Source organism: Mitosporidium daphniae, assembly GCF_000760515.2.
Source record: "Mitosporidium daphniae strain UGP3 chromosome Unknown contig-18, whole genome shotgun sequence".
Lineage (NCBI taxonomy): Eukaryota > Fungi > Microsporidia > Mitosporidium > Mitosporidium daphniae.
In genome coordinates, this window is record NW_013546634.1 from 1 (window position 1) to 12,582 (window position 12,582).

At 44.3% G+C, this 12,582-nt stretch overlaps 7 protein-coding genes across 7 annotated transcripts; 4 read left to right on the forward strand and 3 right to left on the reverse strand.

Moving 5' to 3' along the window:
- On the forward strand, positions 1–539 carry DI09_18p10 (uncharacterized protein; the record flags this gene model as incomplete). Its single annotated transcript, XM_013383302.1, has 1 exon — positions 1–539. A coding segment is annotated over one exon (539 nt), but the record flags the coding sequence as incomplete, so codon positions are not given.
- A 1,011-nt stretch (positions 540–1,550) lies between these two features.
- Positions 1,551–3,392, reverse strand: DI09_18p20 (dihydrolipoyl dehydrogenase; the record flags this gene model as incomplete). Its single annotated transcript, XM_013383303.1, has 6 exons — positions 1,551–1,774; positions 1,847–2,756; positions 2,782–2,931; positions 2,959–3,198; positions 3,226–3,302; positions 3,353–3,392. 6 exons carry the CDS (start codon positions 3,390–3,392, stop codon positions 1,551–1,553), a joined length of 1,641 nt encoding a protein of 546 aa, XP_013238757.1.
- Positions 3,393–3,506: 114 nt separating this feature from the next.
- DI09_18p30 (subunit beta of coatomer complex) lies at positions 3,507–6,328 on the forward strand (the record flags this gene model as incomplete). Its single annotated transcript, XM_013383304.1, is given in 7 exon segments — positions 3,507–4,100; positions 4,275–4,415; positions 4,482–4,753; positions 4,804–5,112; positions 5,287–5,845; positions 5,941–6,027; positions 6,044–6,328. The coding sequence occupies 7 exon segments, from the start codon at positions 3,507–3,509 to the stop codon at positions 6,326–6,328; spliced, it is 2,247 nt and encodes a 748-aa protein (XP_013238758.1).
- Positions 6,329–6,969: 641 nt separating this feature from the next.
- Positions 6,970–7,627, forward strand: DI09_18p40 (60S ribosomal protein L18; the record flags this gene model as incomplete). Its single annotated transcript, XM_013383305.1, has 2 exons — positions 6,970–6,972; positions 7,094–7,627. 2 exons carry the CDS (start codon positions 6,970–6,972, stop codon positions 7,625–7,627), a joined length of 537 nt encoding a protein of 178 aa, XP_013238759.1.
- Positions 7,628–7,701: 74 nt separating this feature from the next.
- On the reverse strand, positions 7,702–8,471 carry DI09_18p50 (uncharacterized protein; the record flags this gene model as incomplete). The annotated part of the gene is made up of 2 exons (XM_013383306.1): positions 7,702–8,007; positions 8,106–8,471. 2 exons carry the CDS (start codon positions 8,469–8,471, stop codon positions 7,702–7,704), a joined length of 672 nt encoding a protein of 223 aa, XP_013238760.1.
- A 233-nt stretch (positions 8,472–8,704) lies between these two features.
- On the reverse strand, positions 8,705–9,430 carry DI09_18p60 (uncharacterized protein; the record flags this gene model as incomplete). Its single annotated transcript, XM_013383307.1, has 2 exons — positions 8,705–8,808; positions 8,845–9,430. 2 exons carry the CDS (start codon positions 9,428–9,430, stop codon positions 8,705–8,707), a joined length of 690 nt encoding a protein of 229 aa, XP_013238761.1.
- A 313-nt stretch (positions 9,431–9,743) lies between these two features.
- Positions 9,744–11,982, forward strand: DI09_18p70 (uncharacterized protein; the record flags this gene model as incomplete). Its single annotated transcript, XM_013383308.1, has 4 exons — positions 9,744–10,036; positions 10,126–10,356; positions 10,404–10,887; positions 10,930–11,982. 4 exons carry the CDS (start codon positions 9,744–9,746, stop codon positions 11,980–11,982), a joined length of 2,061 nt encoding a protein of 686 aa, XP_013238762.1.
- Between the last annotated feature and the right edge of the window lie 600 nt (positions 11,983–12,582).

Here is a 12,582-nt window from a genome sequence, read left to right on the forward strand (position 1 = left end):
AGGAAAAATACTTTGATGGTGGGATCTATCTACAATTTGATCCCACATCAATTGTCGATAAGAACCCCGAAGTTGTATTTGAGATCGCCTTTACACACGAGCCATTCCATGTGCTTTTCTACGAATGCTGCCACTTTCTGACTAGATACGTCTCAGATACTATCTACTCTATTGGGATCTATATTCGCCCGTCTACTACTACTTTTGAAATGAGATTCTTCGTTCTTCGAAGAATTTGTCCCTATAATGCGAGCGATGCTCTCTACATCGGTGATTTGTACATACGTCGCAAAAAGGATCCTAATCTGTGTTTATCTACCTGGGTAAAAATCCCGAATCGTCTGACGAGGCCATTTTGTGCCAAATTCTTTAACACAAATCTTTGCTACTCGCGACTTTTAACTCATGCCGATATCCTCAACGGAGCGTTCATTAGATTTCGCTTAGATGACCTCGTATTAGATCAAGAGATAGAATTGTCTAATGAGATGCTTCTGGCATTGTACGGACTATGGGACGAATGGAGAGGAAACCAATAATTTATTAACAAATTGATGGGGCAGAATTTTAAATGTTTTTTTGTCATAACGGTATGGTTTAAGATCAGTTCAGTATGGAAACACCACATTGAGAAAACAGTGGGGCTATAAATATGTTTATTTGTCCAGAAGTAATCTAATTCCATTTGGGATTTACACAATTGAATGTTTTGGAGACTCGTTTGCCATAATCTGCATCTTTCGTAAATAAAAGCTATAATAAGATAAAGCCCGTACTCTAAGAAGAATGGATAGAGTTAAGTTTGCTTTTCCAAAACCGTTTTCAAAAGCGTACTAAGGACATTTAATTGAGTTTTGAATCTTTTTTAGATAACCCCCAGCAGAGCTAATCCGTAAGCGATAAAATCTGCCTTATAGGGTAGGGGTTCTTTGAAGCATTTCAAAAATTCAACGATTAGTTTAAAGATTTTGTGCATGCTGAAAGAGCCAAGTTGATGCCGGATTGAATTGCAGAAAAAATGGCACAAATAGCGGAGCCTTTGTTTCGTGATAGGTTGGCTGGGATACTGGATCGATCAATCCTTTTCAGAAGTACATAGTTAGTGTCTCGTTTTTGGCCTGAACCATCAAGGGCTTAAATAAATCGGTTGGTTTGAAAATAGCATACATTCTCTACGCAACTTTTGGAGGGTTCCGGGTTACGTTGCAGCATGGCTATCACCGATTTGGCTTTTTAATTTTTAATGATCTCCTTTAAAACTAAACAAGATGCTCAAGTACACCGATTTCCTTTGTTATACTTTTATAGGAATATTCATCCCTGTCCCACAAGCTAAAATGTATCGATCGGGAGATGAATTCTATTGGCCGTTCCCTTAGATCGCATGCCTCTCAAGCCAAAATTGCATCATTGACGATCAGTGAATTGGAAAGGCTATCTCAATCTGATAAGCCGCCGGCTGCTGTATTTTCTTCCGTTGGAAAGACGTTTATCAAACGAAAATCTTTGGGTGACGTAGTTGACCGCTTAACTACAATTATCAACTGCTCTCAAGGTTCTATCAAAGAAATTGAACAGAAACTTGGGGCATTGCAGATTTCCAAATCGTCCTTACAAGAGGCATCCGAAACCTTTTTAAAAAAGTCTATGACATCATCTTCAGCGCCGTCACCATCGGCACAATCGGCACAATCGTCACCACCGTCACCACCGTCACCACCGTCACCACCGTCAGCACCGTCACCATCGCCATAGTAGATGTTTTCAAATACTGCTAATAAAAATGCCAATTTATTAAACAGTTAGAAATGTATGGCCTTCATTGTGGGTTGGGACAGCGTCAAACAGGCCTCTTTAAACGCCTCTGAAAGCGTAGGATGGGCATGGCATGTATTCGCTATTTGAAAAATAGAGATCGAATTTTGCATCGCCATAACAGCCTCGCTGATCATTTCACCAGCATTTGGACCGATAATATGGCAGCCCAACATTAGGCCTTCAGGAGATGCAATCACCTTGATGGAACCCTCAAAATCATTATTGACCTTTGCACGAGAATTAGCAAGGAATGGAAAAGTTCCAACATGATATTTGCCGTTGGAAGCTTTCAACTGTTCTTCAGTATAACCAGCCCAGGCAACTTCTGGATGTGTATAGACGACGCTTGGAATGACAATCCGATGAGGATTGGCTTCTCTTTTTGCAAGCTTTCCAGATATCAAATCTGCAACATAAATACCTTCTTCTTCAGCTTTATGTGCAAGCATAGGTCCGGCAACAACGTCGCCGATGGCGTAGATATTAGGGACCGAGGTCCTAAAATGCCCGTCAGTGACAATTCTACCTTTGTTGTCCAGCTTGATGGAAGACAGCCCCAATCCTTCAGTATATGGGCGACGTCCCACGGACACAAGAACGGTGTCGCAGACGAGCTCTTCGTGCGCACCGCCCGAAGAGGGCTGAATTTTGACCGAAACAGACGAGTCAGATCGTGTGACAACTTCCGTGACTTTTGTCCCAAGTTTAAAGCTGATCTCTTGCTTTGCAAGAATCTTTTGGAATGCCGAAGAAACCGAGCGATCCATCCCTGCTCCAATAGAGTCTAGAAATTCTACAACTGTAACTTGAGAGCCAAGTCGTGACCAGACGGAGCCCAATTCCAGCCCAATTATGCCGCCCCCAATAACGGTCATTTTTTTAGGGACCTCTTTCAACGAAAGCGCACCTGTAGATGAAAGGATTTTCTTTTCATCAATCTAACGGAAAGACCACACATGCTACCTTGACACCTGGGAATTCCATTGAGGTAGATCCGGTCGCTATTACAATATTTTTCGCTTTGATGAGATTAACATCTGCTCCCGTATTTGGGTCTTTAATGGAGATGCAGTTTTGATCGACAAACGTCCCGGTTCCCTTGATCCAATCGACCTAAAGTAAAAATTCAGGTTAGGGCACCTTGTTTTTCTTGAATAGAAATTCAATTCCTTTAGTGAGTTGGCTGACCGCTTTATCTTTGTACTCGAGCATGTTCGCTAAATTGAGTTGAGGCGGGGAAGAGAGATCGATTCCGCGAGATTTAAAATCCTTGGATGCCATTTCAAATAAATGCGAGTTGTTCAACAAAGCCTTTGAAGGGATGCATCCTATGTTTAGGCATGTTCCACCTAGAGTGGCTCTCTTTTCGACGCAAACGACCTTTTAGGATTGAAAAACAGGCCTTACTTTGAGGCCATTTTGTGCAGCCCTTATTGCGGAAACATAGCCACCAGGACCGGCCCCAATTATGGCCAAATCGTACTCTAAAAATATTCATTCTACTTATTGCCTTGGATTGAGCTAGAAAACCGACGAACCGGAGTTTTAACGTGTCGAATAAACAGAGATCTCATTGAAAGTGCCAACGCAATCTAATTGAAAATTGCAACGGATTTACTTTTTTAATAGGTATAAAAAATTTTATTAAGTCAGTTTTTCCAGACACCTTGTCCGAGTGGTTAAGGAGTATGACTAGAAATCATATGGGCTTCGTCCGCGTAGGTTCAAATCCTGCAGGTGTCGAATTTTTACATTATTTTGAGGCCTTGATTTACAATTTAATTGCACTATTATTATTAGTTATCACTACCTACCTACCTACCTACCCATCTGTGATGACCTCTATTGGCGATTGTTTGCTTTATCTTCCGACTGATCTTTTGATAGAATCGCCGCATAGCGTTCAGGAGCTCAAGTATTTTCTTGAACGGGGCAGTGAGACCGAAAAAATCAAAGCTCTACAAGATATAATTTACGTTTTAGCCAATGAATCCTCCAGTGCCTCAATCAGCTCAGAAGTCCTCATGCACATTATCAGATTTGTTCTTCCTTCTCAGAAAAACAAGCAAATTAAGAAGCTGCTGTTACTATATTTTGAGTTATGCCCAAAACTGGGGGCCGACGGAAAACTGCTTCAAGAAATGATACTGGTCTGTAACGCATTGAGAAATGATCTGCAACATCCCAATGAATTCGTTCGTGGCTTTACTTTGAGGTTTGTTGCAAAGATCAAGGAGCAAGAAATATTGGAGCCTCTTCTTCAATCCATTCGTTCGAACCTGGTACGTCTTCAATTGCATTTACATGCTAGTCGCACCCGCATCCATACGTCAGGAGAAATGCACTTGTCGCAATAGCTTCCATTTCACTCAATTTGGAAACTTTATTTCCAGACTCTACAGCATTGCTGAGGGAGGCCTTTTTTAATGTATGATTCTTTGCTGGTCCCACTATAGGAGTCTGATCGTCAATGCAAGCGGATTTCTTTCATGTGTTTGAGCAAACTAGACTGGGGCGCTTCTTTTGAGCTGCTCAACTTTCTCTTGCCCACATTTGAATCTATTGATGAATACATGCAGCTTGCTGTGATCCACTTTGTAAATTTGAAACCGCTCGATAATTACTCGAAGGAAGAAAAGGTTTTTGAGCTTTTTTATGGCTAGGTCATATTTTCGGAATGTCTCATTTTGGTGCTCGAGTCTCCGACCGTAACTCCGACGATAAAGTTTGCCGCCTGCGATGTCTATTTGAGGCTTGCTTTCCCCAATCAGACGATGACGGCACAGAGGGTGTTTCCAACCATAATTGATTTGATCCTAAAAGAATCCGATAATAACATCAAGCTAATTATTTTGGGAAAGCTTTCGTACGTTCTTTCCGTGGCAAGCAATACGCTGGATAGCCAGCTTTTAGATTTGTGGAAAGTGTTTTCGAGGTATTTGCTTGCTCGCTTACGCGCATTAGTTCTGATATTGAAATTAAAAGAAAGTCGCTGTTTTTGGTGCTTGACCACTGCACAGAGTCGACTGCAACAACCCTTTCAGACTATTTGGGCCAGGAAATATTGCAGCTTTCGCTTGCGCCATCTTCGGCTTCAAGTGATGATTTGAAGGTCTTGGTTTCTTCACTTTCAAAGTGTGCTCTTTACTCGCAATCAATTGTGAGCAAGGCGATCCCCATTTTTAGCCGTTTGGTGGTAGATAGACTTGGACCAAGCCCGTCCGCGGGAGCATGCTCAACTCAACTTAATAGCTACCCTTTGGAGTGCGTCGAGTTTTTCAAGTATCGTCACTTGTTTTATTTTCAGAATCGCCTTGATGAAATATCCGGCCTTGAATGGCATACTGATCCCTGAAATACTTTCTGTCATGCCCCAGATAAAGTCTGCAAAATGCTTCAAGGCCATGATGTGGCTGGTTGGAGAATATGGTACTTTGCAATTTTTTTACCGCCCATCATAGGCACTAGCGCCGAGATTGACGCCATTTTCAAGGGGCTTTCCTCGTATCTCGACGAATTATCAGAGCTGATCTCATCAATACTTGTGGATATTAAAGAGGGTGACAACGATCTTCTCTCATCGAAAGTCTTTGAAACATTCAAAGCCAACAGCTGGAAGTTGCAGGTTTTCCTCGAAAATGGGTGTCTAGGTTCTTGCGCCGCCATTGCCTTTTCAACGCTAAAATTGCTCGCAAAGGCGAAGGCATGTGACACCGAGGTGCTTCAAGCCCGGGCCATTCTGATCGTCATTGATATGCTGAAGATATTGAAAAATGTCCTTTCCAACCAGTCTCTTTTTTTTCCATCGACCGAGCTCAGAATCAATTTCGATGCATTGGATAGGCTCTCTATGTGTCTGAAATTTTTGTCTGGATCTTCTGGCGATGATGGTGCCGCTACCTTATTATCGTCCATATTCACCGGCTCCAAGGAATATTCTGTGCGGCCGTCATCCTTTACCTCACCAGCCACTGAAGCAAAGGTTTGCTTATTTAACCAACGTTATTGTAGAAGGTCAAAGAGAATTGTTTCGAGTTTGCCAACATCCCTTCGTCGATGCTGCTGAAAGTTGAAAATTCCGCCTCATCCAGCTCGCGCTTGTCTTTGCATGGCAACAAAAAGAACATCCAGGAGGCGGAGCTGGCCAAGCTGTTCAATTCTGAAGCTTTAAGCATGCAGGAGTCTCATCGCATTACGAAGCTTGACAGCGTATTCCAATTTACAGGTCCGTTTTATCTGCCGATCGTTTATAGGCTTTTCGGACCCCATATATGCAGAGGCATATGTTAGCTTTTCAGAGCTCGATGTTATGCTGGACATTCTGATCGTCAACCAAACCCCTGAGACGATCCAGTCAATTTGCTTGGAGTTCATTTCGGATTACGGATGCGGTAGTTCTGGCTCGTCAAGTAGCAGCCAAAGGCTATTGTTGAAGCCGCTCCAGCCATCACTTCCGGCGTTTGGATTTACTAATGTCAAGGCCTCAATCAAGGTGCGCCGTGTCTATTAACGTCGGCATAGATACACAATGCCGAACTTGGGAGCATCTATGGATACCTCTCGTTTGACCACCATCCTTTTCTTTCGGTGTCGTATATTGCTTTCAACCCCATTTCCGTCGATATTCTGCACCTGATCACCCCCAACCCGAACATTTCTGATGAGGAGGTATTTTGAAAAGGGTACATTTTTCTTTCTCGTAGTTTGCCTCAAGCTGGAAGGTCTTAGAATGGGAGAACAAGGTTACCCTTAAGCCTTGCTATTCGTAAGCAGCTCCTTTTATTCGCCTTAGAACATTTTCGGCCATCATTTCTCGCTTGGCTCAATTGACCGGTTTTAAGTGTATTTATCCAAAAAAAGGGGACAACATTGCTCTTTATGACCAAAGCCTTGTTTTCTCGGCCAATCTGTATGCTAGAAGCAAATTTGGTACGTTTGAAGCGCTCGAGCTAATCGTTTAGATGACGATATCCTTGCAAACGTAAGTCTGGAGCGTCAGAAGGATTCTTCCATTGCGGGCCATATTAGAATCCGCTGCAAAAGCAATGGGCTTGCCTATTTGATGGGAAATCGAATCACCAAGGCCCTTTAGTTGGCATTTCAATAAATTTTATAAAATTTATTTCTAAATTTAATTCTTTCACAGTACTAATGGTATGTCAACGTTCATGTCCATTGCTTGATCGTTATTCATCGGTCTATTTTCGGTGCATTACTGGATCTTTCATGCTCTCTTTGCGTTTCCTTTCTTATTTGCAATTTTGTAACTTTGTAGGGTATCGATCTGAAGCGTCATCACGTAAAGTCCGGCAACAGAAACGCGCCTGCTTCAGAGGATGTGTATCTCAAACTGTTGGTCAAAGTGTACCGCTTTCTTGCCCGTCGCACAGACTCAAACTTCAACAAGGTCGTTTTAAAGCGTCTCTTCATGAGCAAGGTCAATCGCCCCGTTGTCTCGCTGTCAAATATTTATTCGCAGCTGAAGAGCAAAACGGCGGATGCCCCTGTTGCCGTTATCGTTGGCAAGGTTGTAGATGACGAAAGACTGCAAAGCGTTCCCAAAATGATCGTTGCTGCGCTCAAGTTCTCAAAAAATGCAAAGGCTCGCATCCTTGCTGCTGGAGGCGAGACTCTGACCCTCGATCAACTTGCCCTTAGAGCTCCAAAGGGATCAAACACCGTTCTTCTGCGTGGAGTGAAAAAGTCACGAAAGGCCGTCAAGCACTTTGGTATTCCTGGCTCCAAGACCAATCCTGCTGTTCCATACACGCGCGGAAAGGGCCGCAAATTCGACGAGTTGAAAAGATAATAAATTTATGACGCCTCACCATGGTTTTGGCAAGCAAAAAAGAAATTGTCGGCGCTGCGCATGCGTGTACTTTCTCAGCGTTGGGGCTTTATTTCTAATGCATTATCGAATGCTTGGATGCAAATCTCATCGGGCGCTGGCTCTCCCTTGCAGCGGTGGCTGAGCCACCATTTGTCCAGCAGGCCGCTTTCGACCATCAGCCTGAACCAGGGTGTAAATTGAGCAGGATCGTGCGCAAACATGCGGTTTAGTTGGGAGGGGGTGACCCATTGTACATGGGCAACTTCATTTGGATTTACCGACAATTGAGGATCGGTCAGCGTCAAAAGAAACACATAATCAACTAGCGACATTAAAAGATGTGCAGGTACGTTCGTTTTCTGACCACAGGGCACATGATGGAGCAGAATATTTGATTTTGTGAAATAGCCTTAGATCGTCCAGGGAATACTAAAAATTACAACCCAGAGGCACGAACCGTCGACGGGTCGAGGCCCAGCTCGTGCTTGAGCTTCCTCATTGCAGCGACTTTGGTGCCCTGTACGGGGTGGTCCATTTCGTTTGGAACATATTGCGGATGGCTGCAGCATGAGTTTGTCTTCAGCAGCGGAAATGTAATCTTGAATGATGAGCGCTGCTGGAGCAAAAGCTCGTCCCTTTCATTGAAAAGAAAAACCGAAAAGGCGCGATGAAGCGAGCCTTGTTTCCAGTGCGCATCGTGCTTCGAAATGGGGCCCAAAATCTTGTCATCGTCGTCTACCAGAATACAGGGCTCTCTTAAATAGCCCACTTGTGTCGGATCGTATTTAGCAGGACACGCGGCGGCAGGTGCAACTTGATCCATTGATAAATTTTGCCAATTCAAATGAAATGAATTCAATTGAAATGAAATGCAGACCTTTAACGCCAAATGCACGGTTTGGTCGGCTTTATTTGCAAAATTTCAATAAAGCCAACTTTACATGCAACGCATTGCCATTTTATTGACCCCATAGACCCCCCCTTTGAGCGATACTTTTGTGTACTTTGGCGGGGCAGCCCGCACTTGCGATCTTTGGGATGGAAAAGAGCCAAAATTCAGCTTTCCGCTGCAGCGGGAAGGATGGCAGAGAGAATATGGGAAATCTTTGCTGGAGGCAGCTGAAGATTGATTTGAATTGCCCTGGAATCCCTTAGAAAGCCTAAACAAATAATGAAATATAAGAGTCGCAACATACATAATTGGACGCCAGATGAGGCCAGAATGGCCGAACTAAACAGCCTGGCAAGATCCTTCGCGTAAAAGCTGGTGTAAACGTTTGAGAAGCCATTGGATGGGGCAGAAAGGGCCACCAAGTATTCTAGCTTGCATTCGATCTGAGAATCGTGATTTTGATGGCGAGACTCCATAAGAAAGCCGCCAGTGTCTTCCTTCGTCAACGAAAGAGTTATAATACTTTTCTTTGATGCGGTGCATTTAGAAAGGGAGCATATCTTTGAACAAAATGCGAACAGGCTCCGTTGCATAGGGCTTGACAGCTGGACAGCTATCCATGATTCGTGCTCAAAAGGGGGAGCAAAACAATAGATGCTCCTTTGGTCGAACAGCACCGTCGTACTGGCGATCGGAATCGCCTGCGAAAGCGTGAACGTCGTACCGGAGGAGGAATTTGTTTTAATTGCACTGATTGCCGCCGTTAACGTTTCTGAACTTGAGCAAGCAAGCAATTTGTGCCCATCAGGGGAGAGCTTTCCGGTGATGGAAAACACAAAAGGGCTACTCACGAATGAGCAAATGTATTTGAAAAACAGCTGAAATTCCATCTTGAGCGAAAAAAACGAGGGCGCCTCGCCATCGATGCCGGAGAACAAAATGGGCCCAAAGCACGAATCCTAGTGGTAAAACAGACGCAAAGACGCTACAATTGGCCACTGGAAATATGAAAACGAAAACGACCCGTCCGACGCATAGTGGAGCGTGTTGGGGTTGGGGTTGGGGTTGGGGTTGGGGTTGGGGTTGGGGTTGTGGTTGTGGCTGTGCTTTTGGTTGCTGCCGGTTGTTGCCGGGGTGAAAAATTTGCCCTGCCCCTCGATGCTTGCTCTGAATTGCTGGCTGCAGATCGCAAACTCAAGCACAATGTGGCAGGCAGAAGGCGCAAGCGCTCGAAGCAGCGAGTGCGTGCACTCTATTTCCGATAAGGGAATCCAAAATACTCTGCAGCAACATGGGGTCGGACACCTCAAACTGAATGTTGAGCATAAAATTTTTAACATTTCATGGCCTGTGGCATCAATATTTACAGGCGGCTTCAATGGTCCACCAGAGTTTCAAAGTTATGCAACGAAAATCTTGGGTGCGATCCCTCGTTTAGCTTCTGCATTTGCTCGCACACCGGCGATTATCTGTACATCATATCAAGAGACTGCCTGGTAATGGTCGACCTGATGGCGGCAAGAATCAGCCCCCCCTTGCCGTCGGAAAAGATTCTCCGCAAATTTACACTTTCCATCCAAATAAGCGGTACAACAATCCATAAGGCTGTTTTGGAGGAGCGATTCAAGCTATTTATTGCGGTGCTTTCCACCGATGGGCTCTTTATCATTTATTTGCTGATCGGAGAAAAAACAGCCCTTCATGAAAACACGGCCAAGGTTCCCATTTCTAGGCCCGTTATTTCTGACATCGCATGGGACATTCAATCAAAAACGGGCTCTTTGCTTTTAATCCTGTGCAAGGACAGCTACTTGAGGTATCGTTGGTTGTCCCTATTATCGCCTTTAGAATCTTTGATGCCAGCAGCGAAGAGAAATTGGAAATTTTGATTCCTCATCCTGACGACATCGATGATTCCACGTGTGCAGTCACTTGTGCGAACTTTCGTTGCACGGCTGGAATTACCCTGTGGGATGACGAGCCCCAGAAGTTGCTTCTTCCCCCTTTGGTTGAATCACTGCACGAGGAGGGAGACGCTGGCCTGTCCCATCTTGCCGGCAACGGAGATCCCAGCCTTTTTGCCTCTGTTTTCATTTGCAGGAACGGCGGGTCGATTCAGCGCATATACCCAACCTCAGAAAGTATTGAAAACTATGCCTCCTCTTTGAATTGCGAAACGATCCGCTTGCAGCAGACATCTTCTATTGTCGATATCCGGTTTTTCCCAACGTCCATTTCAGACGGCGACGAATTGAAAATTATCGGCTGCAGCATCCTTGACGCGGAAAAACAGCTTTTCATTTACGGATTGTTGAGAAGGTCGCCTTTGACCGTTGACATCCAATCGGTATGCAGATGCTGCTCATTTTAGAAATGGACCCTGCTAAAGAAAGTGGACATAAAATCCACATTGCCTTCTTCTTCTTCTTGTTGTTCCTCTTCATCGTCATCGTCATCGTCATCGTCATCGTCATCATGGCCCTCCGTTTCATTGCCGGTGTCCGCTTTTAGCTGTCAATTTGCTTGGGGACCCTTTTTGTTCTTGTTGCTAAAAGACTCCATTTATTCTGTCAATTTATGCGGGCCCGATTTGCTTCGCAAGGTCGTTTCGTGGAATTCTCCACCGTGGCTAGATGAAAAATCAAACTGGACATTTATTCCGCCAAGTAGGCTGCTGCGGCATACTGAGCCGATCGAGTTTCTAATCAAAGGAGGGCCCTCTTTTGAGCTGTTACAGTTAGATCCGCATTTAAAAACGTCCCTTCCGCTTTGTTCTCTTTCGTCAAAACTACCTTGTTGGAAATCGCTGCTTCATATTGCTTCGTTCAAGTCTCCGTTGGAGAGTTTCCCATTTGCCCAAACGGCCAGGGAAATGGTGAGAAAGATTGAACATTCAGTGGAGCAACAGGCGAGGCTTTTGGCGAACATGCTGGAGCAAAAGAGCTCGGTCCAATCCTTGCTGGAGATATTCAAGTTCTGGAGAGCAGATGTCTTTCCATTGCTAGTGGACGTTGGAGAAACACTCCACAACCGGAGCACAATTGTGAAGCAAGAATACGAGCGGCAATCGCTGATTTTGGATTCCATTTGCACAAAGAAAGGCGCCCTGAACTTGAGAGACAGGATCACATCGATCTGTTCGGGATTATTCGAACTGAAAAAGAGAATGGACTCCATTGTGGCGCTCTCATTAACCGACAATGTGGATAGTAAAGACAGATTCCTCAATGCATCGCAAAGCCTCTCAAGGGATTTCATAGTGCAATATCAGGCAAAATACGAAGAGCTGGAAAGCAAGCTTTGCCGGCTGAGCGGGCTTTTACATCAAAAAATCACGTCTCTACATGTCAAGGAACAGCGCGACGTTCCTCTTCATATTTTATTTGACGAACTAGGGCTGTCCGAAAGGTACCTTTTTGGAAACTTTAATGGCCATTTGTAGATTTCGCAACCGAACCGAGTTGATTAGACACAAGCTTCATGCCCTGGATGAGATGCTCTCCAAAATTCAAATTTGACGGAAACTACAATTAAAATGAAAGCTAAAATGAAACTAAAATGAAAATTAAAATCAAAATGAAAATTAAAATTAAAACTATAAAACTTAATGACAAAAATGCGTCGCAGATTAATTGCGTTATGGGGCATCTGCTTGTAAACTACATCTTGGCTCTGGTCGCCACTTGGCTTTGCCTTTTTGCTAGCCATTCCGAGTCAAGGATTTTCCCCTTCAATGTTGCCATCACAATGCAGAATTTGACATCCTCAGATCCCAACTTCCCCCCCATCTCGATGTTCGATTACAAAATGGGGTTCTATCCGACACATAATCTCTCCATCGCATCGTCAAGTGATAAAAATGGAGAAAAGTTTTACAGCCCCTCGTTGTTTCCCAGGCTTAATTTGATGAATTATCCGGCCTATGCTAGAGTTTCCGCCATCCGCCGTGCCGAAGTGTTCGTTGAAGGGGAGCTGATGCTTTCCCAGGCGCGCTTCATCAACCAATGCATGCAAAACAACTACGCTTACAACTGGTTCGTCA